General features: G+C 34.9%; 2 protein-coding genes across 2 annotated transcripts in view; one reads left to right on the top strand and one right to left on the bottom strand.

Moving 5' to 3' along the window:
* Positions 1 to 27,383, top strand: part of CACNA2D3 (calcium voltage-gated channel auxiliary subunit alpha2delta 3) — a 395,571-nt gene that overhangs the window by 316,777 nt on the left and 51,411 nt on the right. The window contains exon 26 of the mRNA XM_090148165.1: positions 460 to 540. Within this exon, the coding sequence (XP_090004291.1) occupies positions 460 to 540 (81 nt within the window). The remainder of the gene's footprint in view (positions 1 to 459; positions 541 to 27,383) is intronic.
* On the bottom strand, positions 9,824 to 15,082 carry LRTM1 (leucine rich repeat transmembrane protein 1). Its single transcript, XM_090148169.1, has 3 exons — positions 14,538 to 15,082; positions 12,514 to 13,110; positions 9,824 to 10,334 (listed from the first exon to the last, which is right to left on the bottom strand). Exons 1-3 carry the CDS (start codon positions 14,542 to 14,544, stop codon positions 9,901 to 9,903), a joined length of 1,038 nt encoding a protein of 345 aa, XP_090004295.1. The 5' UTR covers positions 14,545 to 15,082; the 3' UTR covers positions 9,824 to 9,900.

Consider the following 27,383-nt stretch of genomic DNA (forward strand, 5'->3'; position numbering starts at 1 on the left):
AATCTGCAGCTAGTTTAGTGGTCCTCTGACCTGATACATCTTTTACAGAGCTCCAAGTGAAAACCCAAGATACTGTGTAACTTGGATGTTGTTGAATATTTGCCTGAATTTAATTTACAGCTTCATATTTTAAGCAAGAAAAGTTCCAAAATTACAACTACCCACATCTCTGAGAAGCCCAACCAGTTATCATCTTTGTTGCCATTCTTATCAGAAAAGGCGAGAATTGAGTACTAATGTCTGTGATTTAACACAGGAATTTTGAAACATCAGTGCTTGTGTGTTCAGTTCATACATACACCATGAGATCTGCTATCTTTTAGCATATTTCCCGAGCACTGCATTCACTAAATTATTTTGAACTATAGGGAAAAAAAAAGAAAAAAAAAAAGGTGAATTTCCTTATTCTGAGATATGTTTTTTGCTTTTTTTTTTTTTTTTCCTTATTATACCTTGTAGAAACAGCAAACAAAAGCAATGTAGTGACAGCCAGTACTGCCATTCAGCTTTTGGATGACAGAAAATCTCCAGTCGTTGCAGGTAAAATTCTTATAGTTTATTTGTTTTGTTCATTTTTTAAAAGCGGTGTTTGAGTTCCTCACTTTTTATTTTAGTTTGGCAATCATATTATGTAGGAATATAATATTTTGAGAAGAGAGGAGGGAAAGCTGCAGTTGTATGAGAAATAATTGAATCCCTTAAAGTAGAGAACACTTAATGATTCCTTTGCCAAAGAACTTGATCTTTTATTCATTGACTATCCAAGGTCTCTATGAGCAATGGAGTTTAATAGAAATAACAGTGATTACCAATGAAGCATTTTTTTTTTTAATGCAATTCCACATAATCATAAAACAGAATCATAGATTCGTATATTCTACTGCATCATAAAACAGAATATCTTACATTAAGCAAAAGGAGATGTAAGTAATGACTGTCTGGTGTGTAAGGATTTCACATAATCTTCAGGTTTGAAAGTCCTTTTCTGTAATAAATACTGTGAAGCAGTCAGTTTGCTTAGGTTGTGCAAGGTGTTATTTGACCATAAAATATTAACTGGAAAACAAAACTACCATTTATCAGCCAAGATTATAATCTATTAAATTATAATCATAAGGATTATATTAGATAGATAGATTATATATAATAGCCTATTAGAGTATAATGCTAAAATTATAATTTTAAAGGCTAAAAAGTATAGTTTGGCAACTGTAGACTAGATGTAAAACATACAGATTGAAAAATGAATTAATTTTTAATTGTTGGATATTGCTCACTTATTTTCAGATGCTTTTTCTGCTCAGTTTTCTCAACATATCTATTACTGAACCTGAAGTGGGAATTAAATTAAAGAAACTTCATGGCTTTTTCCAGAAATCAAGCCATTTTAGAAAAAATTAGATAGCTACCACATGAAACAAGATTCTACTCTTCTCATATAGATTTTTTTTTTACTTCTCCCTTATATGTTTTTCATTAGGGGTGAAGGTCCTTTTGAGATCTATACAAACCATTTTACATGAAAGTATCAGTCAGCCACAGCCAGTACGAGACAAATAAGTACATGCATTATTTTTGTCCTCTTTCAGATGAAGATCATAAGTGTACTTTGACATTTGTGTTTTTTTCCATCAGCAACTTTCATCAAAGTACCCAGTGTCTGGCCCAAATTTTAGATTTGATTATAGGGTCGACGTTGGTCCTTTTAAGCAAATGTGTCTAGGACAGAAGCTGTAGCAGAGGTAAACGGTCAAAGTTTGAAGGTTTTGTTTGCCAGACTTGAGAGACTGAAGTAAGATATATTTTCAAATGCTTACGTTCAGGTTCAGATTTGGCCAAAATGTCTCATTTGAATTTGTGTGAACTAACTGTTCCTCATTTCCATTTGGTCTAAGTGGATTACAGAAAGCAGAATCCTGATACGCACATTTCATGTAAAATCATTGTGTTCCCAAGAGGGATTTGACTGAAAGTAAAGCTGTGCCAGAATATTGTTTATTGCAGATAACTACAAGAGTTTAAGACAGGCAAAGAGAAAGTAGAGCATAGCTATAAAATGGAAACGTGAGTTAGAGCTGCCCACAAGAATGGAGAAAAAAAAGAAAACTACTGCACATTCTGCACCCCTGTTTTCTTAATCATTTTTGTTTGATTCTATACTTGTAGATAATCAGTTATAACACATTTAATATGCAAACTTTGACAAGGCTCATTGGAAGTAGGACGACTCAATCGCGTAATATTGGCACTAGTTCCTAGTATTAGTGAGTCTCCAGACTGTTACTACAGGAGACTTGAAGTGATTTGTTTTCTAAAATCCCTCCTGTCTCTTTCAGCTGACATAGTTGTTTTTTTATTTCCTGAGTGCAAGTTTCTAATGGCAGGTGTGAAAGGAGATAAGTCTTTAATGTATTTGAGGTAACAGCATGCTTATTACTCTTTGCACAGAGTTCAATTTAATTGCAGGAGAGACAAGGAAAGCAGGTTTTTTTGCATTTAAAACATGTTTATGCTCAAATTTCTTTGTCTTAGCATTCTCTGTTATCATGCCTCCTATGTTTAGTTTACATTATAATGATCAGTTTTTTCATACTGCCCATATTACAAAGCTAAGGAGAACAACAGATGGTAAAATTTTGTTTTGTTCTTCCAAGTATGATCCAAAAGTTGTAGAATTATCCTAGAAAAGACTAGGCTGGAATAGACCTCAGAGATCACCTGGTCCAACCTTTCATGTCAAAAGCAGGGCCTAGACAAGGTTGTAATACACCTTCTCTAGCTGAACCTTAAAAGTCTCCAGTGTTGGAATGTAATATAAGATGCTGTATAAGGGCAATGTTGCTTTCATTGGCCAAGATGACAGCAGTCTATATGGGATTTCTCAATCTAGTTATTATAAGTGGAGCAAATTGACTGAATTATATCTTCCGATGTTCATTTGAAAGGTAGTATGTTTATGTGTAATGTTGATAGCATTCAGCACAAGAGTTTTGTATTCTGTGATATTGCATGATGGTTTCATCACCATAATTTTGTTTAAAATCAATTTCTAAAGATATAGACTGGTTATATACATGAATTCCTTATACAGATGACCAAAAGTTCAGCCTCTGTCAGTGTCTTATTGACTGAAAATCTATTTTAATGTTTCTGCCAAGTGAATAGCAGTTATGCTTTACATGTAGTCCTTTCAAGTAGGAATACCTTTACTGTTACTTTTCAGGATGATTAAAAATGGCCTTTTTTTTTTTTTCTTTTTCTTTTTTCTTTTCTTTTCTTTTTTTTTTTTTTTTTTTCTCACAGCCCTTATTTTTTGCTGGCAAGCAATTGCAAGATAAGAAGAAAACAGGAGAAACTTTTTAACAATGACAATTGATATTTTTACTTAAAGTCTTATCTATCTTTAGTTATTTGATACATAAAGTTCTGGCGAAGCTGTCCTTCAGATACATCTCAGGTACATTCAATTCCATGGTACATGGTGCAAAAGGACACAGTAGCCATTAGACTACTCCCTTGTTCTCTGCCACAAAGTGACGCTGTGAGACCAATAGAAATAATTTATCACAGGAAACATTTATTAGGAAGAAATTTGATTCAACTTCCATGAATGGAAGGAATAGCTTTTAAAACTGTGCTGCTGATTTCTGCTAAAAAGGCAGATCATACCTGTTTCTTAATGTTTATGTATCACTTACATTTAAAATTACGTCAGAGTATATTTGTAAAAATATATCTTAAGCAGTTCTTTGTAATTAGAAGCAGGAGGCCACCTCCTCTGTGGACACTCAATTTGTGGATCATCAGTAGTTGATTTTTAAATAATTTTACCAAAAATACCAAAAATCTGTGCAAACATAGAATATTACATTTTACACCCATAAATAGATTGCCCAAGGTAAAATTAGGCTCATTTTGCTTTCCAGTGTTTAACTATTCAGAATGGATTCTTTCTAGAGTCCATATAAAGGTTCAACGTTTTTGTCTCCAAATGGGAAATTCTATTATTCTGTGTTTAATATTCCCAATAGAGATGATAAAATTCTTCAGATATTTTGAATGATATGATTTGAAAATTTAGGTCCTCCTTTTTGTTACCCCATCCATAAAAAATGTGAAATTTTTACCATATCTTCTTTCAGCACTAATTTGTTAAAAATGACATGTGATTTTGAATGCCACAGTAAAGTGACCCTGAAAATCCTGCTGTTTAAGCTATTTCAGTCCGTGCCTTGAAAAAAAAAAAAAGAATGACCTAAACTCTCACGTTACTCTTAAAATACAAGTATGTCTGTTTTAGGCTGGTCACACTTCAGTTTTTTTTATCTTTCTGTTTGAATCAGCTTCTGCAGTGCAGCAGTTTGAAAGGAGAATCAGTAAGCATACCAGTTTTCCAGTAACTGAGACTTAGTTATGTAGGCTCTAAGTAAGCAAGATCTTTTTATATTTTTATGGAGGAAAATGTGAGCATTGTATGGCAGACTAGCTGTCTTTATATGACAAAACTTATGATCTTCATCCTTTTTCTTGTGTGTGTGCTAGCAATTGTATAAATGCTACTTTGAATCCAGCACATGTTTTGAAGAAGTGACTCCCATTAATTTAATTAAAACTAGCTTGAACTACTTATATTTCTAGGAGTGGCAGGTATTGTAAATGTCTCACAAATAGTTAAGTCAGCTATTGTTACAACAGCACAACAGAATTGTATCTATTTTAAACCTCTCAGTTCTGCTTGCATTTTTTTCCCCTTTTTGCAACGTGAATTGCTTTGGTATTGCTATATTAAAAACATGCGTGCAAATGTCACTGTCATACACAGTCCTTAAAATTTATGGCACCATCCATAAAACTGCCTTTTAGTATGAAGGCTTAAGGGAAAATGAATATGTCATCAGAATGACACACCAACCAAATTGTTGAATCGTTCTAAAATAGATGTTTTCCTTGTCAGGCAAGACAGTGATTTACTTAATCTTTACTCCACATTGTAAGCCACAGAAGATTATATTCAGCAGTAGTGTTTAGTAAATCCCTCAAAATGCTTTGCATGCTTTGGTGGAAAACCACTCTTTTATTTTTTTTTCTGGAGCTTCTTGTTCATTTTGAATATTATCTGTGCACTCATAAATGTAATATTAGTCTATAGACTAGTGTTTTCAGCTTCAGGAAAATTGGAATGTATATTTGTACAGTCTAGCATTAAACAGCTGAAGGACTTAGGATAAAAGCCATGGCTTGCTTAGGAAATGTACTCTGTAGGTAATGCATGAAGACATGCAAATGCCCTACTGAGTGCTTCAGAACAAGCAGTTCAATTCTGCCTCTCACCACTGCTCGAGCAGTGAATCTGAAGTTAGATGGTATATTCAGAATTCACACATTTGCATTCATTTCTATTTGTTCTCAATTCATTTTACTGTACAGAATTAGTATTTGGATTAATCAAATAACATGGCTCTTTAAGATATTTCTTTGCTAGTATTTGCTTCAGAATATAAACCCTGTTTAATTCTTGGGCTCTCCTTAGCAGTTCTCTGGTGGATGAATTAGATCAATTTCCCAACATGTATAATAGAATGGATACAGAGTAAATTCCACAGGGCATTCTCCACTTCTGCACTTCTCCTTTGCTTCTGGGGGGTTTGTTTGTTCATTCGATTTTGAGTACTGTGCAATTTTGGCAGAGTGGAAGAGCTTAAGTAGAAGAATGAATCTTGTGATCTAATAGCAATCTGATTCTAAATAATTCCGAATAATTCTTCTGGCACAATAAATCCTTGATTGTGGTGTGACAGAAAAGACATCAGATCCTTTTAAAGAATTCAAATAATACAGCACAAGGATGAAACTCAAAAGCGCTTTGAGTGATTCTCTGCCGTTATGTAGTATATGAATACATTAACTCCAATTAAGTACTGGGGATCAATTAATTCATTTCCCACTGTAAAAATATTTGAAAACACTAGCAGTTTTACTGTGTGTTTGTTGTGTCTTGAAGTGAGGTGGTAGTCTTGCACAAAAATTCATACCTACATTGTATATAGCTGTGGGGTATCCCTCAGTAATCAGAGATAACTGTGCCTTTCACTGGTTTGTTTATTATGGGTTTCCAGTTCCTACTCCTTCTCCCCTGTTGTGGCTTACTGCCATATCCAGATGACTGATGTTGATGCCTGTCTCATGTACAGTCAAATTTCAGATGACATAAGCCCAGGAAGTATCGAGATCTTTTGTGATTGTTAGTACTGTAGCATTTTTCAACCACGTTCAAAGATCAAAGTTGTAAAATTCAGCATGCTTTCTGTAAGCTTAACTAAAGCCTGCATGTCTTTGTCTTTGGGCCAGCAAAGATAAATGGTTATTAGTAGGCAACAGTTGGTCGTTTATTCTTAATGCTGTTAATGATAGATAAGCTATGTGTAATGTCATTCAACTCTACTTTGATATTCAAGAAGAGCAATCCTGATTTTGGTAGGACATGGGAAGACTTATTTTTTTGCAAGTTTTGAGTGGAAAGGCACATATGGCAAAGAAATATGTTTCAATTTAAGCTTTGTTTCTTTTGATATAGTTTTTAAGGACAATTCCTGTAAATAATACTGCCATATTGTAATTTCTAAACTCTTCTAAATTGACATTTTAGAAGGCCAGCTTTTCAGAAAGCATAGTAATATTGTTAATCTCTATATAAAATTCAGGAATAAAACAATGTTTTTACTTTACCTTTGCAAATACTGCGGCAAATAATGTATTCTCATTTTTTTTTTAATTTTATTTTGTTGAAAGAAGATTAGGGAAAAAAAAAATACTGTGCTTACTATAATACCACTTACTAGATTGCTGGAAAAATAACAAAGCTTTCTCAGCAACCTTTATCTGAAATATAAAGCTGTGCAGACAGCTTACTTCAGCAGCAGATGTCCACTGCTAAGCTTTACAAATTAAGGATGCTTCTGTGGGGAATCCCTAGATCCAGTCTACTACATTACAGTCAACAGTTGTAATGGACAATTTGTTACAGGCAACAAAATTGCACCTTTATATCTATTTTTTCATTTGTTTCTTCTACTAAAAAATAAATAACTTTACATTTATTAATTCAAGCAATTAAATCAGTACTTTTCTCTTTTGTCTGTCTGTTTTTTGCATAAATAATTGGAATTTGATAACTGCAGGCAGTTCTAAATTTATATAGCCTTGCCAGAGTTAAATGAGACATTTCCTGGGTTGTTTATTATTATTATTATTATTATTATTAAAGAACATTTATTTTGAAAGTATAAATCAGGTTCTGCATGGATTGGCATGCTGTACTCCCATAGCAGAGTGAACAAACAGAACTACAAAATACTTTGCTTTCTGGCAGAACTCCATATCAACTCACAGCCTTATTTGTGCATAAAAATCCCCAAAGGATTTTAAATTTTGACTTGGAAAGTGTTCCTTTAAATGTTGTTGTACCCTTCATTGCCTCTTCCTCTCACTTTTCTTTTTCTTTTTCTTTTTATTTCTTACAGTAAGAAAAACCTAAAAGGTTTTTGTTAATATTTTTTAAAGTCAAAGATGTTGTTCTGTTTTTTTCTGGCAGGGAAATATTAAATCCTTCTTTTGTTTGAATACGTCAGAGGTGTAAACTTATTTGTAATGGGAGTTGCATTGCTGTTAAAAACACTGTCGCTGAAATCTCCATGGAGGTCAGAGGTTTATTAGCTTTCATTTTAGGATCTGCTGTCTGAATGCAAGTGTACTCATTTCAGGTGGTCACCGTAGGAAAGCACTGTTATTTGGCTTGGCTCTGAACTAATTTTTTGGCCCATAGGCAGTAAAATACTTCCCTGAGTTATTTCTCTATCTGAAAAGTTATGTTTTCCTTTGAAAAATAATATCCCGCTAAATTGATAAAAAGAGTAATAAATGTTGATCTCCACACTAGAATGACTTTGCTCTGAAAACAGATTGTTCATTAAACTTCAGAAAATATATCAACTGAAAAAAAAAAAAGAAGCACATTCACTTTGGAATTACATCATCAAGAGATCAGATTTAAAGAGCCCGAATATAAATATTCCAAGAGATTCTGTGCCGATAATGTCTCAGCTGTAGTCCAAAGCACCACATTAAAAAAAAATGAAATGTAGAAAAACTGAAAAGGTTCCAGAGAATGGAGGAGAAAAAGTTTTGGAAGATGTGTTCTTATGGGAAATTTTGAAACAGCTTGATTTATTTAGTCCAGAACAGGCTAACTATAATGTGAAGGGTGTAGTAGTAGTAACCACACACACACACACACACACACACACACAAAAGTAATTGATTGTTTTCATTGTGTGCTAGATTTACATTAAAACTCAGATGCTTAATTTCTCCTAGACGTGAAAGCAACTGCAGATGCAGGAATGAGCTTTAAAATTTACATTTCAATTATTACTAAGTAGATAAGAGCAAGGGTTATGTGACTCCTGCCATATAGCTCATTATTCAGTTGAGGCTGTAATTGGAATGGCTGTAGCTGCTCTAATAAGACTTGGTCTGGGAATCTGTCTGTTGAAAGAAGATTGGAGGTCTCTGAATGCCATGGCACAGCTTCGTTTTATTCTTATTGGAGAGACAGCTGCTGTCCTCAAGACTTCTTGCCATTAAAATACACTAGCAAATATTTTTAGCAAAGCAGGTTTAGGGCAGATACTAAGAAAAAATCTGCAGACTATAAGCAAAGTCAATTGCTGCATCCACTTCCTAGGCAGATTGTTAATCCATGTCACTGTAAAGGTTTAAAAACACCTTAGACAAACATCTGTCACAAATAGACTGGACGTTACTCCATCTAGTCTCAGAAAGAGTAGATGAAGTAGCTGATCTCTTTGGTTGTTTTGAGACTGTCATTTCTACGAATTATTTGAAAAATACTACTGAACATTCAAAATATTCTCTGTGTTCTAAATTGGTTTCTGTGGTTTTTGCTGGAGCAAAACAGGGCTGCAAAAAGGGCAGACCCTTGAATTAATTCAGCTGGATGCTTTCTCTTTGAGAATGTGCCAACATGCAGCTAGGTGATCCTCCCTACTGAAGGGCAGCACACTGATCTGGACTCCATCTGTAGCCCTGATGTTGTGTGGATTTTGGATTAAGGAGTTTCCGAAATGTCTTTAGCAAGCATGTATCCCACTAGGATAACAGGTAGTGTCTCTTATATGCAGTGTATGCTTATCTCAGTGCCTGAAACATAGTGTAGCATTACTTCCTCCTCCTATGGTTTCTCAGCTCTCTTCCTTGTCCTTGCAAGTACAAGATGAAATGTGATAGATAACAAGATACTTCCTGTTTTCTAAACTCCGTAATGGGGGCAAATTAGGAGGTGGGAAATAGTATTTGGAAACGTTGCAACAATTTTGTAAGTTATCAGCATATAGACTGGCCAGTTCTAAAACTGATTATAAATTATATTTCTGAATACATATCAGATATTTTAAATTCTCATCATTTGTGTTTTTCTTTGCAAAAAACTCTCATGTTGAGTGCTAAGTGTAGGCACACCATTACTTGTATATTGTACTAATATTACATCAAAAGCTAGGAATGAAGAATGGAATACTTGGAAAAGACTGTTAAAATTTCATTCTCTCACACATTCAGCCTTAGATTTTGGCTTCAGAATATATAACACAAAATATAAGTACAGATATATGCAATAAGTTGCATTCTGCTACATAAATATATCTTAATGCATAGTTCAAGGAACATATATATATATATATATATGTATACACACAGAGAATTCCTTTAATGTGAAAAAATAAAATAAAAGCAATCATAACTAAAACCAATCTTATTTAGGTTCCAAGCTTTTAAACTGAGGTAACGGCTCTTTATTTTAAAGGAACCAGAGACAAAAGTAACTCAAGCCAAGGAGCTATCAAATGGCTCTTTTTCCTCAGGAGTCCCATGCTGTCTTGCAGGGGCCAAATGTTCTCTGTGGTATTTAGCAGTAATTGCAGCATAGGCACAACCATAAACAGCAGCTGCCAACATCATTAGACACACAATTCCACAGACAACTCCAGTTATTACTACAGTGGCAATTGCATGACGCAAATTAACAGGCCTCGGCTTTGGTTTGGGTTCACAGCTTAGCCTGCTGTTTTCCCCGTGTTCGTTGTGGTGAGAGTGCTTCAGAGAACTCCTGTGCTCAAAGCTGTGGTGATGAGTGGTGGCCAGATGAGTGTGAGCTGTCGTAAGTGGGCATGCCCCAAACAGTTCATAAGGAACTTTGAGGAGGTCCTTGCCCTTCCGAATCCCTGGTGTTGCACAGATGATGCCATCGCTTATTCCTCCTGAAAAGAAAAATTAAAGAAACCCAACAGATTATGATCTTAATATTTTGTGGTTTCTTCATGTAGAGATACCGAAATTACATTTATAGTCAGTGTTGACTTTATACTTTTAAAGATGTCTAGCTATATCTAGAAAAAGGGCAGCAAGGCAGGTGAAGGGCGGTCAAGTCAATGTAAGCAAGAAATGTCATAAATAAAAATAAGAGAGATTGCTAACAGCAAATTCATTGTATTCAAATTTGTGTTATTACTTCTTTTTCTAAAGAAAAAAATAATATATTGGTAAACATATCTCACTTGATTGAAATAACCCATGAAATAATCATTCTTCACACATCATGCATTAATTATAATGAAATAAAGAGAAAGTGTAGTAAGTTGAGTACATGAACAATGTTTTCAAGGTTTGTGGTAAGAAAATATTCAGAGTTCTAAAGAAGTTAAGATTAATCAATCTATTACTTGTTCAAGTGGTAAACTTCATAATTGCTCACAGCCAGCTTCTGTAGCCTCTCAAAGTATGTTTTTAGTATAAACGGGAAATGAAGTAGGAAGCCTCAGTCTTGGTAAATCACGCCGTTGTTCCTAAGCATGTAGAGCAACACGCACAGGGAGTTGCTTTCAGGGTTCTAATTAGGCCATACATCACAGTCCTAGGAGTATGGTGTGCTGAGGAGTCAACAAGGCTAAAACCAATGTTTACATATTTAAAAAGTTTAACTTAATCAAGTTAGTTGAATTTTCTCCCACTTCTCTATCTGAAATAATCCACCTTTTAGTTAAATCAAGGCACAGAAATTTTTATCCTTAAAAGATTTTATTTGAGAAAGTAGTGAATAAAAATGGACTCAGATGAAAATCTAGAGTCTACTTCACCAAAAGTATTGATGATACTCCAAGATAGAGATGCGCATAGCAGCTTGTGCTGCTGAAAACTCCCGCTAAAATTTCTTTCAGGAAACAGTTCCTGCATAATGCAACTTTAAGCCCTGGGACAGTGTAATGTCTTATCATCCAGAATATTAAGACGAGAGGAGTTTAGGCTTTTGTCTGTTCTAAAAGATTACTTCTGGAAGTGGTTTTACCTCCCCAAGAAGACTTTTTCTATGTCACTTTGTTGACAGTAGAGTTTTCTAACTGGTCTGCAGCCTTCTGATTGGAGATGGCAGTATATGACAGGCAACATGGACCATCTTCTCCCGCTCCATGACACCTTCATGTATAGATAGTTCATCACATTCAAGCATCAAAGCTTGATTTAGAGAAAAGTAAATTGGACAGCAGGTTTGAATTTTCAGAGTCTGAACATACCTCCCAGGAGAAAGAAATTTGCTTTAATGCTTAAAGTCTTTCCTGCATTCATTGTATGTAAAATGGGTATGAATAAAAATGCTTTGAGATGATGAAAGCTTGTTTTTTTTAATATTATAAAGTTTCTCTGAGCTCTGGAAGCAAAACAAATTCTTAAATACGTAGAATTAGATCATGATCTTTTTTTATAAAGCATAACTCTAGAACATATTTAAAAGCAAGCGTGAATAAAATGTGAAGGTATTTTACATATAAAATTTCTCAGGTGATGGTATTTCATATATCAGTCAGGATATTACTAGTAAATTTAGTACTACAACAAATTAGAAAGTAATATCAGACAAGAGTAGCTTCTATAAGGGGAAACATGTTTTTATGTAAGTATTTTATAAGGAAATACCAAGTTGTAATTTAAAGAGAAATTAGAATCCTGAGTTCTCTGAAGTGGTACTGATACTTGTGTTGATGCTTAGTCTCATGCATCAGGTAAAAAGCTTCTGCATGTTAGGTTGATTTCTAACAAAAGCATTTTGGTAGTATTAAGACAAGTACATGTGCTCAAGTTATGCTTGCTTTATATGTAGATACAAATATGGATGTAACAACAGATACGTATTTCTAGAATGTATGTATGCAGACTGTAGTCTCTCTCTCTCAATGTAAATGATCCTCTATGATTCCAGTTGGCCACCTGTAATTACGAGCACACCTATATTCTGGGCTATGCATAGGAATGTATGTTAGTATGTTTATTTGATAGCGTGATGCAGGGTGTGAGGTAAATTGGTACGTGAACTAAAGATCAGTTAGCTGCATTTGGAAGGTTGTGTTATCATGTGCATCATATGTAATGAGGAGAATTCCTTACCTCTGTATAAAAAACTCTCCAACCACAGCTTCAGGCCAAAGACATTGCAATTACATAGCCAGGGATTATCCTTGAAAAGAACAACTTTCAGGTTTGGAAGTGACTCCAGCAGAACTCTTTCCATTTTCTGAAGCTTGTTATGCTTCACTGACAGTAATGTTATATTCCCTGTGCTGTTTCCAAAAGTCTCAGGCAAACGTACAATGCTGTTGGATGACAAGTCCAGTTCTTTGAGGTGTGGGAGGAAACTGAAGGTCTTGTTTTCTATATAATGAATCAAATTTCTAGTTAGGTTTAGAACCTGTAGGTACCGTAATTTTTGTAAAGAACCTGGTGCAAAACTTGAGAGAGAATTATTAGACAAGTCTAAGATTTTCAGCAGTGGTGTTCCAGTGAATGCATTTTGGTTGATTCTCCAAATGCGGTTATTCTGTAACAGCAGTATCTGAGTTTCAGGTGGTAAGTGGGCAGGAATTTCAGTAAAACCTCTATTCTTGCAGTCTGCGGTCTTTGAAGCCATATGGCATAGGCATTTTTGAGGACACCCATGAGCCATGTGTACTGTGAAGACAATGCTCAGCACCAGAAGCCAGTTACCTGTACCACAAATGAAAGAAGCAATAATGCTTTGAAATTATTATAAAATATTTCTCTTTTGACAATACAGAAGTCCAGAACAAAATAAAAGCATATACAGCACAGTCGTAAGTCATAATGTAGATAGCATAAACATAGTTCAGAATTTTAACAGTGCATGAATAAATCACAGATATTATTGAAATACTTTTATACGATGGAGTGAAATAAGTGCTCTCAGCATCTTAAAGTGAAGTACTGCTCATGGCTTTATCTTAAGTATAAATCGTTTTCAGGAGATTTTGCTATCAGCAAAGATGTAATTGAGGGGAATTGTGTGACGTTTCTAAAATTACTAAATTGTAATGTTCCTCTGTACGCAGTAGTAATAACTTTCAGCTGTCTTATGTCAGAAGAGTCACTTTTATTTTTATTTTTAAAGTTTTACTACCTAAAAAGAATTAAGTTAATGTACTATCAAAAGAGTAACAAGCTTTAAAGGCATTTCCATAAAAACAGTTACCAGTACTTTTTCAGCAATCTTTACATTTGTTCTTTAAAATATCTATGTTTACACTTGCTTGGATTCCAGCTGTACTTCTCATAGATACATGTTTCTACTCACTCAGCAAACATTTGTCAAGAAACTATTATAAAGATAAATGAGGTCACAGGAGTACTTAACACTATTTAGTATTTATCATTTATAATTATCATCTGTTTCCTGATGTTCAGGTCAGCCTTAACTGAAAAAAAATACATCATTTTTATCTTTCATATATTGCTAGTGATCTTCCATTGTATAGGAACATGCAATTTTATGCAAAGCATGAAGTTAAGATAAATAATCAAATGATGTGAGGTGATGTGAGTTTCTCTGAATAAAGAGAGTCAGTGATAAATTCTTTTCTCATGTTGGTTTTGAGACGCCTCAAACCATTTTTACTACTTGCTATTTCAGAATGAAAAATATTTTGGTCAGTTACTATTTGAAGTCTTTAGAAATTGAAGGACACATTGGCTTACAAAGATCAAATATTAATTAGTAACAGGAAATACTATATTGAAGGAACAAATATGTGATTCAAACACTGAATATAAAAAACATACACACGAAAATAGGAATGAAAGTTTTACTTTGAGGCTACAGTTTAACTGATAATTCCTCATTAATTTTCCCTGTAAAATGAAATTGTATTCCCATTAAAATTTTAAATAATCTCCTGCCATCCCTGAATTCTGTATTGTAAAATGCATTAGAAAAAAACAAGAAAGCATACCTGTAAATAAGGTAAGCAATACATTCAGTTCATTACATTGTTCTGCAACAGTTGGTTTCAGAAACTGACATACAGCTTCCAACATGGAATTAAAAATAAACATGAGTGAAGGAAATGCCTAGAGAACAGAACAGCTTCATTATTAGTCTGAATGCATCAGTATCTCACCTGTCATTCTGCTTTGCTTGTCTCCCACCTTGAAGAAGTCTCAGTCCAGTTTTCTGAGGTAGAACAGTAAAGGTGCACTTTGTTCTGGTTCCTCCTTCAAATCTGTAACATGCTCATCCAATTTCTTCTGTTTGTTTTGTTGTTGTTGCGGTTTTTTGTTGTTGTTGTTTGTTTTTTGTTGTTGTTTTAAGATTGTATCTGTGGCTTGAGTAGAAGTGCTACAATTTCTAGTGAGTTAATCCATCAGCCTTTGTTTTTTTTTTCTTTATCGCAATCTTTTTTTCCCCTCAGTGTCCATTTCTGACTCTCAGAGTCTTACCCTGCCTCTTTTAATCTGTCAGCAGGCCATGCAAAGAGTGTCTGTCAACTCTAACTGGACAGCTGTAACATACAAATCATGACCTGATAGCCCCGTCTTTTTGATTATTTAATCTGCCTCACATGGAAGGCAGGAAAATAAAGCTGCCTTTTAAAATCCAGTGTACTTTCTGAATTGTGGTGGATTATTAGCTATGCTGTGTCAATTTTTGCAAGATCAGATGACTCTGAACAAAGATTCTGATTATCCTGAGCTGTGACTGGAGGCAGTGGAGTGTGTAATATTGCCACGAATAGTCATGTGGGTTGATGATATGGTTTTGACAGTGCACTTGTTTGCTCTTCTAAGCTTATTCATCTGACATCCATTAGTTGTGCTGACAGGCTTTTCTTGCATGGGAACACAGAACTGGTGTCTCATTCTATAAAAATGGCAATGGACACCAAGAATACTGAAGAAATTTATTTCCAAACATTATTTGAAAGAAAGGAATGTGTTTTTACAGTGCTTTGATTTGCCTCCTTGATACTACTACTCATTCATACTGTACCAGCTATAACAACAACGAAAAGGGATTGATGATTTGTGACTATGAAATAACTCAAAGGTGTTTCAAGGAATTAATGATCTGGTATAACAGAGTCTTTCATGATCATATGATCACTCTATCATCCATTACCTTTCTTGTTAGTGGAGAAGTAGTGCAATCAAAAGCTTTCAGGACAGTTCAGATATGTAGCATAGCTAACTTTGGTCCAAATTCTTATTTTATGTGATTTTGAGAAAGTCTAACAGTACTCATTTTCTACTGCAGAATAGAAGGAATTGTACACAACTGGAGGTTGAAAAGCACATCTAGAAAACATCTGGTTCAAACTGTTGTTGAAAGCAAGGCCTTACATGAGGTTACCCAGGTCCTTGTCAAGCTGAGACTTACATGCTTCTAGGAAAGCATCTCCAAAGCAGCTCTAAAGTCTGCTACTTTCCAGCAGCCTTAGTCCTGTCTCTGACTTCCAGATCAGCCTTTGTATCCCTAACCTTATGCCTTACATGCATTTTTTTTCATGCTACTCATCTCATATGCCTGCCTGATCAGTGTTTTGTTTGTGTGTTTGTTCTTATCCCATTGGTTCTGCATTCCTCTCAGTCCTTCATGTCTCCTCTGTCTCTCAAGCCACTCTCATCCTCTGCAGTGGCATCTTTAATCCTCTTTTCTTGGTCTTAGGAAGAGATTTGATTTGCTACTGTAAAGGAAACTGCATATAAAACAGTAATGATTATTATTGCATGCTTTGCTGAATTGATTCTGAGACTGTTCAGGGTACCGAAAGAAACAATGAGTATTGTGAAATGGTGACAAAGAAAGTGGAACAAGTGGCATTCTGTAAATAGATGTGACTGTTCATCTCAAAGACACTAGGATCGTTGCTGTGAATGGTAGGTTTTATTGCCTTTAACTCACATGAACATTGACACATCATCCTGATTCAGCCCGAAAGATTTCAGACTAGCACAGAGAAAATCCGTAGATGTAGTTTGCCAGGTAGCAGCCATAGTAAATAGCTTCAACTTTCCAAAGGGAGAGGAAGATGAATGTCGGGTTAAAGAAAAACACTTCTCTAATCTTTGTTGCAAATCATATTTTTCTACACATATTTTCCCAACTCATGTATATGCACACACACATTGAAGATAGACAGAAACAGACCTATCTGAAACAGTCGCATTGAATCATTTTAAGGAAGACAGAACTAAATGTAAGAAGGGCAATTATTAAGTACAGTAATGCTTAGAAATTGTAGCCTTTGTAGTTGCAGATGCTCTGCTTTGTTCTTTAAAAGAAGGAATTTAGCTCAGGTGCTGGTTGCTACAGGCAGTTTCCCTCTGTCCTTGACATAATCCATATCTTGTAACAATAGTAGCCCTTCTCATGACTGTTTATTATATTACAGAAGGTATTAGCTATGCTGCTGTTGTGTTATGATAGCACTTTTTCATACTTTCAAGATCTCTTCAGAATCAACATTTTTTATTTTTGCTCATGAATTTCCAGATCCACAGAACTGTGGGGGTTGAAATGGACCTTTGGGGATCATCAGATCCAAACCCCTGCTAAAGCAAAGAGTTCAAAGAGTTTAATTCAAAATTTCTTTTTAACTAGTTCCTCTTTAACTAACATTTGCTGACCAGGTAGGATTGCAAGCTCCCACAACACTTTGTATCGTCTAATGGAAGCCTTAAAGAACGTCTCTTAACTGCCCCTCTTATTTTAGGTAAGCGTTTGCTGCTATAATTGTATTATTTTTAGCACTTGCAGTATTAAAGAGATGTTCATAGGACAAGGTCACACAAAGTTAAGCGCTGTGGGAGGTTCAGTTCCAACAATAATGCAGAGGTTGTTTTATGTATTCTGAATTGTGGTATAAGAAGTTATTACTCTTTTTTAAAAAATCTTCATGCTGGATTCAGATTTGGAAACATATGATTAAATCTGTCAATTTGCTTTTCGTGTAGATGTGGCCATTTTGTCTTCACATTGAGAACTCTGAATACACATATTTTGTAAACAGAATTTTCCCTAACCTATAATCCGTTTCGTATTCCCATTTATTAGTAATAATACTTTGGTTACGACAGAGAAGTTTGATGTGGTGAAAATTATAGCTGTGAAACAGGTAGATTTGCCAGAAACAGAATAACTCATGAAATCTACTCTACTTCTGGGCTTTTGAACAACCAGCATGATTCTTTTCAGTTGTCTGATGTGGTGCAGCAACTGTGTTATTGTGACTGCTTAAATTAACTGTAACAAGATACGTTTCCCTTTGCCCATGGCAAGCTAGCCTGGTAAACTCATGTCCTGTCCATGTGTGCTGGTGGGGCATTTCACTGTCAGATTGCCAGAACATGCTTTGTTACAGAAGTTTATTGCTTTCTGCTTCAAAGGAATGTACAAGAATCATCTCTTCCTGCAGAAGAACGCTGTATGAATTAGACTCTAGCAGAGAGGGAAAAAAAATTAGTACATGTATCAAATACTTAAAGTCTATGGAATTCTGACTACGCATCTAGTCCAGACAGACATGATTATATGAAAAAAAAAAAAAAAAAAAAAAAGCATTCCTAAAACCATGACAGAAAATTCCTGTACATTCTCTCATTCTCTCCATTACACTTATTTTCCTTCTACTTTTGGATGGGGAGATACAATTTTACAGGGAAAATGGCATGAGCTTTCTCCTCTGAAGGAGGAACAACTAAACTCAAGGCAATGGATTGGGATACAAAGCAATCCTTATCATGGAGTAATCATGGAGTACTGTACCTTCAATTCCTCATGTATTTCTCTCTACAAAGGCAATCTCTGCATCCAGAGAGCTCAGGACCCTCTCAACTATGGCTGTCAAGATTTTCAAAAGTAGACAAAAAGTAGAGGAAGGCATTGATTCCTATTCCAGACCACCTTTCATAAGAGAAGTGTAAGCCAGCAAATCAAATCAAATTTGGCTTGAAGAACTTTATAGCCTTAAAATGTTGGCCATAATTCACAGAAGATGTCTGTGTAGATTTCTTCAGACATCTTATTAGTTAGGCAGGACAAGGGAAGGCTAATAACAGTCAGAGTTTAATGACGTTTAATCACAACAGAGGCACCATTATTACATTGTTGTAATAGTTGCTTGTGCCTGCTCATTATGAGTTGTTTGTCAGTAACTCTGAAGGTGAGAAACAACATTTTGTAACACCAAAAATAGAGAAACCAGTAGACAGTTGTGATTTTGTTTTTTGGATCACTGAATTGAGGGAAAGAGCCCCATTTTCTTTTCAGTGGCTTGTTTCACCATACATAGATACATCTGGTACATGTGTATAAAATACATAATTAATTTGTGAAACACAGTGCTGGAAGTTATCCTTGGGCCAAAAATTAGTAGGATTCATACATAATCTGGAGCCATAGTTACCTCGTGGGACAAAAAAAGAAATCATTTAGAAGAGATATAAACTTTCACTCTTAAGGGCTTTAATCAACGACTAATGACACAAGTTATGGAGAAAAACCTTTCCCTGTGGGCAAGGTTTTTCATTTTTTTTTTCCTTCTTTCCATAATTATTATTTACGGGAATTTTTACACCTTCCTCTGACACCTCTAGTTGAGGCCAGCACATGAGATACAATAATGGACTAGATGAGCTGAAACACTGCATTCAAGGTGCAAATTTACAGTGGGGGAAAGAAACAGGATAGTTCAGAAGGACTTACAGACTGCTATTTCCAACAACCTGCAAACCAGCATAGCATCTGCCACTGTGTCAGATGGTGTCATTTATCATTGTAGGTGCCTGGGTGAGGTCAGGACTGCATTCATCCCCAAACCGTTATTTTGGTTCGGATGGAAAAAAATCTTTCAATATTGATATCCAGGTAATCTGGTGACAGCTGTTTGGCTCAATCCTTTTCAGATTTTTCACTTTTTTTTACTTCACTGAGGGCATGTAAGACTTTCAATCCAGCAATCTGTAGTGATATTATAACTGTAACATAATTAGTTTGTTGTCCATTTGGCTTATACTTCTTTCCTCATAACTAAATAAGCAGTATTTGAAGGTGGAAAAGGGTTTCCTCAAGAATACCTGAGCACCAGCCTTATAATATGCTTTATGGTAGAAAGTTCATTGCATGGGATGCAAGACCTTCAGAATGAGAAGTGCAAAGAAGAGAAATGCAAAGTTACTTTTCCTTATGCAAGCTACATTAAGTCATATTTAAAGGCAGATTATGTGTCAGTATTTATTCTGTCACAGGTAGGAGGAGGGAGGAGAAAACTGTTCAGACATTTTCTGATGAATGAGTGCTGCCTGTTATTACATGCTGAGATTCTCTATGTGGAGCTAGGAGATATTACTGACATGATTAATTAATTAATGGATTCATTTGCTACTACTGTAAGGAGAAATGTATGCTGCTTGACATGAAGGTAACAGAAATAAAAGGAATAGAACTAGGACAAAGGTAAAGTAAATATAAAAATAAGGGCAAGCATACATTCTGTTTAATCTTGACATTTTAGATCCGTTTTGTCCTCACTTAAACATGTTAAAATTGAAGTCACTTTCACTATCATTCTAGGTTATCCTTCTTACACTGAAGACAAAGTTATTTTCTAAACTTTTCCTTAGGTGTTTTTTTGATTGGTTGTTCAGTGTTTGAAAAGAATTTCTATTTATAGTCATACCTCATCTTGAATTCAATCTTAAGGGAGAAAAGAGTAAATTTTCTGCACTTCCTGAACAGTTAGAAATCAGGATGTTTTTTTGAACAAACTTGTGTAAAAGTGTTTTGAAATATTCTCAGTGTAGGAAGAAAGATTTTAAATGCGGCAAATATTTCTGTTTCTTAAGCTGCTGTGGTGAGCAGTTAAAAAATAGAATTCATACTTCATAAATCATTTTCATGCTTTTATGGCAGGACACTATTATTTGAATAAAATTCACTGATGAATGTTGGGATTTCTCATCCTTCAAGTTTATCCAGTTGTACTGTTTGCAGTCATGATAAAGTCTTGGGAAAATTCGTATGAAGGATCCTGATGTGTCTGTTCAGAATTTGTGAAAAGGCCAGTAGGAAATCTTTTTTCTCTAAAAAGAAAGGGAAAAAAAAATGTATGGAGAAGAAATGTCTTCCTACAGAGTGCATTTTATTAATGAGAATTACAATACTGGAAAATCTGGTGTAGATTAGCAAAGAACAGTAACAACAGGAACAGTGTATCCAAATGGAACTGGTTGGATAATTAAATTCCTTTAATAGGTACTGAAACTTAAACCTCTTGATCCCTCTGGATCCCTCTGACGTAAGCCATACTCTTAAAAGACATGGAACTTGATTCTAAAAGCATAATGTGGGAGAAAAATATTGGGATGATGATTAAGGATTTCAGATACCCTGGGAAGGACATTTATGCAGGAATAAAACAATCTACATTTAAATAAAGTAACAGAAAAGCAACCAAACAGCAACAAAAACCCCATGGCTGTGAAATATAAAAAGAAGCTTTAATAAAAGCCCTTTTATAGATGCGTGCAGTTTATACCAGCAATAATGAAGCAATTTTATTGGGATAACCCAATGGCAAGTAAAGGAAACTGAAGATTGAAATCTTTAAGGAAAACCCCTTTTTCTCTCTTTTTTTTTTTTTTTCTCTTTCTTTCTTTTTGCTTTGTTTTGTTTGGTTTGCTTTGGTTTACTATTTTCATACCCAGAATCACAAAAGGGCCTTGTTCTGTGGTTTCTTTTCTCATCACTAGAGTAAAATTTATTCAATAGTAATTTCAATTTAAAAATTTGTATCAAAAGGGAAAAATATTGTCCTTTTCTTAACCTGGTAAAAATGCAAATAATTTACTGAGATTTACTTTAATACAATTATTAGAAGTATCGAGCCAAATAGCTGACATGCTGCTTGCTAGGTAAGGAGGAAAAATGTATTAATAATTTTGTCATAAATGTCAAAGTCCTGCCAGTCGTAAAACTGAGCCATGTCTGCTGGCTTAGGTTGCTTTGTTTGTTTTATTTTGTTTTTGTACTAACCAAAGTTATCTGCAAGCTTGTTACTATGGTTTCTATTTTACTGTCCCTTACGGTGCTGAAGGATTAATTTTCTGGGTCAAGTAAACGCATTAGTTATTAGGTTAACAATATTATAACAGCACTTGAAAAGCCTGTGGGCAAGTATAAAGGAAAAAAGTACAGTGTAAAAGTAAGTCATTACTTCTGAAGCTGAGGAAACATTTAAATGTTAGTCTCATCTTTTTATCTTCAGTGTTAGCATATGACTTCCATTTCACTGAGTAAGATTATAAGTACTCAGCCGGTACACATCATCATTTAATGCAATACAGCAGATCTCTTTTTATGTAAAGATACTTTTATTTTATTACCATTTAATTTAGGACATGATCTCAAAGTTCCCAGCCTCATTGATCCTCCTCTGTCCAAACAGCTATGGCTATCTTGGTCAACGTGAGCATATTTTGACCTTTATTTGCTTTCATTCTGCTCTGAAGTAAGTTATTTTTCAACATAATGGCAGGGCTGACCTTGATTACTCATGTTTTGGCTGAAACTTTTCATTTTATTCCCTTCACAAAATGACAGTACGTTTCTCAGCATCCGTTTTCTCTCTGTCTCTGTTTCAGCAGAGTTAGATAAGTTCAAAGAACAATATTACTGCCTTCTCTGCTTCTGAAAGTAGTCATTGGGAGAAAGTAAGCTACCATTTTTAGAAACCGAAGAAGTTAAGCATTACGTGCCTGGTTTAGAGAACTAATCATTTCCATACCTCTCTTTTAGTGTCTGTAAGATCTTAGGTTTACATTAGTTACTGCTACTAACTGTCTCTAAATTCTATAGGAATAGGAAAAAGCAGAGGATTCTCTCTGTAATTGTTTTTGATAATTTGGGGGTTCTAATGATCCAAACGTAGGCTTTGATGAGCATTTGTATTTTGTGCAACTGAAAGGAGCTGTAATGTCCAATATAGGCTTGTGCATGGGAAGTAAACACCTTGTCTCCTCTACAATATGTCCTTGGTCACGTTTTACATACTGACACTTTTCAACTTAGGATTTAAAGGGATACCTAGTTTTGTAGCCTGCAGTTTCTTGAGTTGGGTACCTGAAAGCAGATTTGTAAAATAAGCAGACACCAGTATGCCAGAAGGAGTCACGCAATGCATGATTCTCCATCACTTTGATTGAAACCTGGCTAAAATCAGTAATGCAGAACAACATTCCAGTTTCATCATGGTGCAGTGCAGGTCTACATTGCAAAAGATAAAAATCTATTTATCTCCAAACCTCTTCGAAAGTATTTCATTATTGTTGCTAAGGCATGTTTTTCAGTTTTACATAATCAAGAGTTTGGGCCTGGTTGTTATGTACGTTTACAGATCACACCCTAATGTACAAGTATTTGTAATACTTAGCTGTTACTGCTTTCATTCATTATATTATAATTACTTCTTATAGAAAGTAAAGTGTCCTTTGTCCCATTTCACTAACAAGGAAGTGGAGCACAGCACAGAAAGTGTAATTTACTCAAAGGCTGAACTGCAGGCAAACTGCAGAGCAAGGAATAGAACAATCTTCAGAGTCTCAGTTCTTAAGCCACTGGACCACCCAGTCTTCATAGATGTGTGTTCTCTGATGGAAGTTCCTCAGAAACTTAGATGCTGTAGGATAATGTCCTTATGTACAAAGAATGTAACACATGAACAATGTTTTCATTTAATAAGAGATTGTTTTATAAGACCAGTTAACATGTCTTGAGTGTGATAAGCAATGATAATACTGATGCTTTCCATTTTTCAGAGATTAAGATGGGTTGAATGATGGAGGGTTTCCCATGCTAAAAAGTCCTGCTGTAAATGTTTCTCCTGCTAATATAATTAGGAAATACTGGCCTTGGTTAATGTAACTTAAAGAAAACATGTTGTCTTCATCAAACTTTTTCAAGTTGTTAAACAGGCATCGCCTTGTCTAGAAAGAAAACGGGAGCATATAGAGTTTCCATGGAAACTCAGTTAAAATGCTGATTTGTGGAAATGGTCATAATCAGTACCATAATCTAATCTTATTGAATTAAATAGAAAAAAAATCTTAGTTAATAAGTACTGAAGAACAGTATAAGTATCTCTATGCATGCAGAAATCGTACCCTTCTGCCGCTACAGATACTTTCTAAGTGCAATTAAAATAATGGAATAAAGCAGGGAAATTTCTGGTAGCATTCTCATTTTCCTTTTATGGATAGTTTTACTATTTTTTTAAATATAACATACGAATACAAATATATGTAAACGTATTTTACTTAAGTTGGTAAAAAATGCATTTCTAGTATGTGTGTTAGATGTTTTCTTTAATGAAAGGAAGGTGGGCTTTTCCCTTGGAGTAGGGCATACCTGCTCTTTTTCACTCTGTAAAGTGAAAAAAATCGAGATGATCTTTGCTTCCCTCACAGACATACTGAAAGCATCCTTGCTGATAAAATGCAGGGCTGATTAATTTGACAGTATTAGAAAATGAAATGTTCTAGTAAATACATTGTGGCAACATATTCTAGAGAGCTTCTGTAGTTTAAGGTGCCTACTTTTTGAAAATTGGTAATTCAAAGCTATTCTGTTGCCTACTAGTGTTGGAAGGAATGCAGTAGAGACTTTGGAAGAATTCCCATACATACACTGATTGCAATGTGAGATAAGAGCTTCTGCAAATCCCAGTAGTATTTGTCTGTCCTTATAGACGTATATGTTCTAATTGCCAATTTAAGAAACTGCTATAAAATTTTGGCCTTTGGAAGACTGTTTTTCATTCTAAGTCAGTACTATCTGAACCTCTATACAACAACATCATTTCTGGAAATTCTTATCAAAAGTATTCTCTGAATGGATATTTAAGGGCTTTTTCTATTCCTATCATATGCTGAGCATCCCTTAACTTTCACAGACTGCAGTGAGCAGTAGCAATGCTCAACACCTTTTAGGCATAAGCCCCAGTTGAATTTGCACAGATCTCACAACTTAGTAGAGATAGCAGCTATTTTGTGTGATAGTTAATCAGTTTAATAGATAGTTAATCATTAGTTTAATGAAATGTCAAAGACAGCTGCCTTTCAGCAAAAGCTCCTGATTTATTTCAAAGCTATTCCTTTAGAAAGGATTAGAGCTGGTATCTGTGATATTGATTTATCTAAAAAATATGAATTTATGCTCTTAAAATATACTTTACTTCTCTATTGAAAGCTAAATCCTACACATTATTAGGAAATAAATTGATACTTCTTGTTGAAGCATCTGTATAATAGATTTTGTAAAGTATATTGCATTTACACTGTTACTGTGGAAAACATGCCAGCACTTATTCTATTTTCAGAGCTCAATAACTCACAGATAAGTTCAAGAATAGTCATAACTTGGTGCACAGATCTCTCGACGATGAAATGTTATCAAGAAATTTTAAAAATCTATCAGTGCCTTTTGATTTTATTGGTTTTAATGTTTTTGACACTTAACTTTTAATGTTTGTTTTCTTGGAATATCCTTTAAAAGCATTAATTAAATGTGTATTTGGACATAGATAAGTCAGTAGAATTCTCTTTGTATTTTGTAACACCAGGGAGTTGCAAAATGCTTCATTTATCTAATGAAGTAAATCAGCTCTTGGCTACTTTTTAGCAGTGTGAAAATCTCTCTCAATTCATGAATATTCAGATAAGCCCTAAGCAAATATTTCTGCTGAAGGTTACCTAAGTTTATCTAGAAATTCTGCAGATACTTTTTCTTTTTCCCAAAATGTGATAAGACAGAAAAATGGAAAGTTGCTATTTCTATCCCTCAGTGCCTGACCTGTTTGTTGCACTGTTCTCCAGTTCACACACTTAAATAAAAGAAAATACAAATTTCTTTCTCCAATAAAGGTAATTTCTAAAAGGGATAATTAATGTATCTTGACAGAGTTTTGTAATACTAGAATTTCTACAAATGTAATATAAATAATAAAGCTAACTAAATGTGAAAGTATTCAGATCATTGCCAATCTTAATCCATTTCTAGAAATTGAATATATTTTCATGGGAAAGTATGCTGTCTGTAGGCTTTACCATCACTGCCTTTTATAGTTGTTCAGTAAAGACACAAACATAATATAGGGGGTTTGCAATAACACTATTACTGTTTTCTTTATACTTTCAAATATAGAATCCATAATAGAAATATTTCTAATGTGTTACTTTAAGTCTTACAGCAATTCTAAGTAATTTGATAATCACAGTAGAGTGCAATTTTGTAGAGAATGTCACATTATAACTCAGATATGAAGGAATTCAAGTCTTATTTTTAGTGATATGATGATTTTGATAAAATGTTGGTGTTTTCTTACTGAATATACTGCCTGTTTGCCCAATTAGATTTTGTATATTCTCAGTAGCCATTCTGAAATGCTGGAATTCCAATTTGAGAGGGATAGACCTCTTTTGTAATAAGAACAATAAACATTTTTCCCATTTCTAAAATGAGTCTAAAATTTGTTGATAAGAACTTTGAGTTAGGTAGTAGCCAGGATCAAATCTGAAAAAATGAAATGCTATCAAAGTTTCACCACAGTGTATTTTAGTTAAAGCAGAAGCTGAGAGCCTGACATCTCCTAAGAGAATCTGGTCACAGCCTCCAAGAGTTCAGATAAAGATCCTAATTTCTGGATGTTTTTCTGAACTCCAAATCTCTTGAGGTTCATTAACTGCAAACTTGAAACCACAGCTTGTTGGCTGAGATGTGAAAGAAAAACTAGCTAAGCCACACTAACTAGTAAGATTAGGGCTTCAGCTATAAGGAAGTAAAAATACTCAATATGCTTTTTTTGCCTTTTCCTTTTTTCTCTCTTTCTCTTTCTCTCTTTCTCTCTTTCTCTTCCCTTTTCTTTTTCTCTTTTCCACTTCTCTTTTCTGTCCCTAATGCAATGAAACAGGTGTCAGTAGGTGTCAGATATATTCTAAAAATCACAGTAAAGGACTCTCTAGACACCAGACAGGGCTTAACCATGCTCTACTTCACTCTCTTTAAATTGTACAGTTTAAACCACTTTTATACTATCAATGTTCTCCTTGTACTTCTCGGGAACAAGGTATATATATTTCCAGCAAAGTGCACTTACTGTGATCTTGCATGCCAAGTAGTTACCTCCCTCCAGGAATATGAAAGATTTTTTTTTTCCTGGAAAAATTACAAACACATTCCCAAGTAGCTCCCTAGAGCTGTACTCTGGGTGCACAGAGTTTATCATGGGGTAAAATAGTAGATTTTTTGTGGGAGCCCTTTGTTACAGTGCTGGCAGTACATCTACTGTCTTGTAAAGTTTGAAATATGGCATAACTGTCTGAATGATAATTTACAGATAACCTGTTTTCCTCCAAGCTCCTCAGTGAAGCCTCCTGAAAAGTCAAAAGACTTTCAGTCAACAATGTCTATATTTTTTTATGTTTCCACTCAATTTATATCCTTCCTCTGCTTCCTTTTGCTCCTGCTGCTACTTCATTAGTCCTCCAGAAGGAAGATATGTGTCCGGGAGTCAAAGGGAGTCTGGTTTATGATGATGTTCACAGACTGCCCTCCACAGTTCTGTTTTTCGGGGATTGGCTGCAAACCAAGCCCTTCAGCTTTCCCCCGTGGTTTGAGTTTGTATGAACTTCGGCATCCCAGCAGTCATCATCCTGCTCCCCTTTCAGCTTGGCCTCACATCAAGTTCCCAATATCTCCTCCCTTTCTGCTTAAGCTTGGCCTCCAGGAAATACCAGTTGCCACTGCCTTTGCTGCATCTTGGGAGTTCCCATCCAGACAGCTAGTTCCACCACTAATTCTAAACATATTCTGGGAGAAAATAGTAGGTTTAAGATCAGTCAGTAAAGAGGGACATCTTCAACTTTCTGTTCTCCATTTAAGAAGAATGCATATGTTTACATGTTGCATCTCAGTA

The sequence above is a fragment of the Phasianus colchicus genome, chromosome 11, assembly GCF_987193195.1.
Source record: "Phasianus colchicus chromosome 11, bPhaCol1.hap1.1, whole genome shotgun sequence".
Classification (NCBI taxonomy): Eukaryota; Metazoa; Chordata; class Aves; order Galliformes; family Phasianidae; genus Phasianus; species Phasianus colchicus.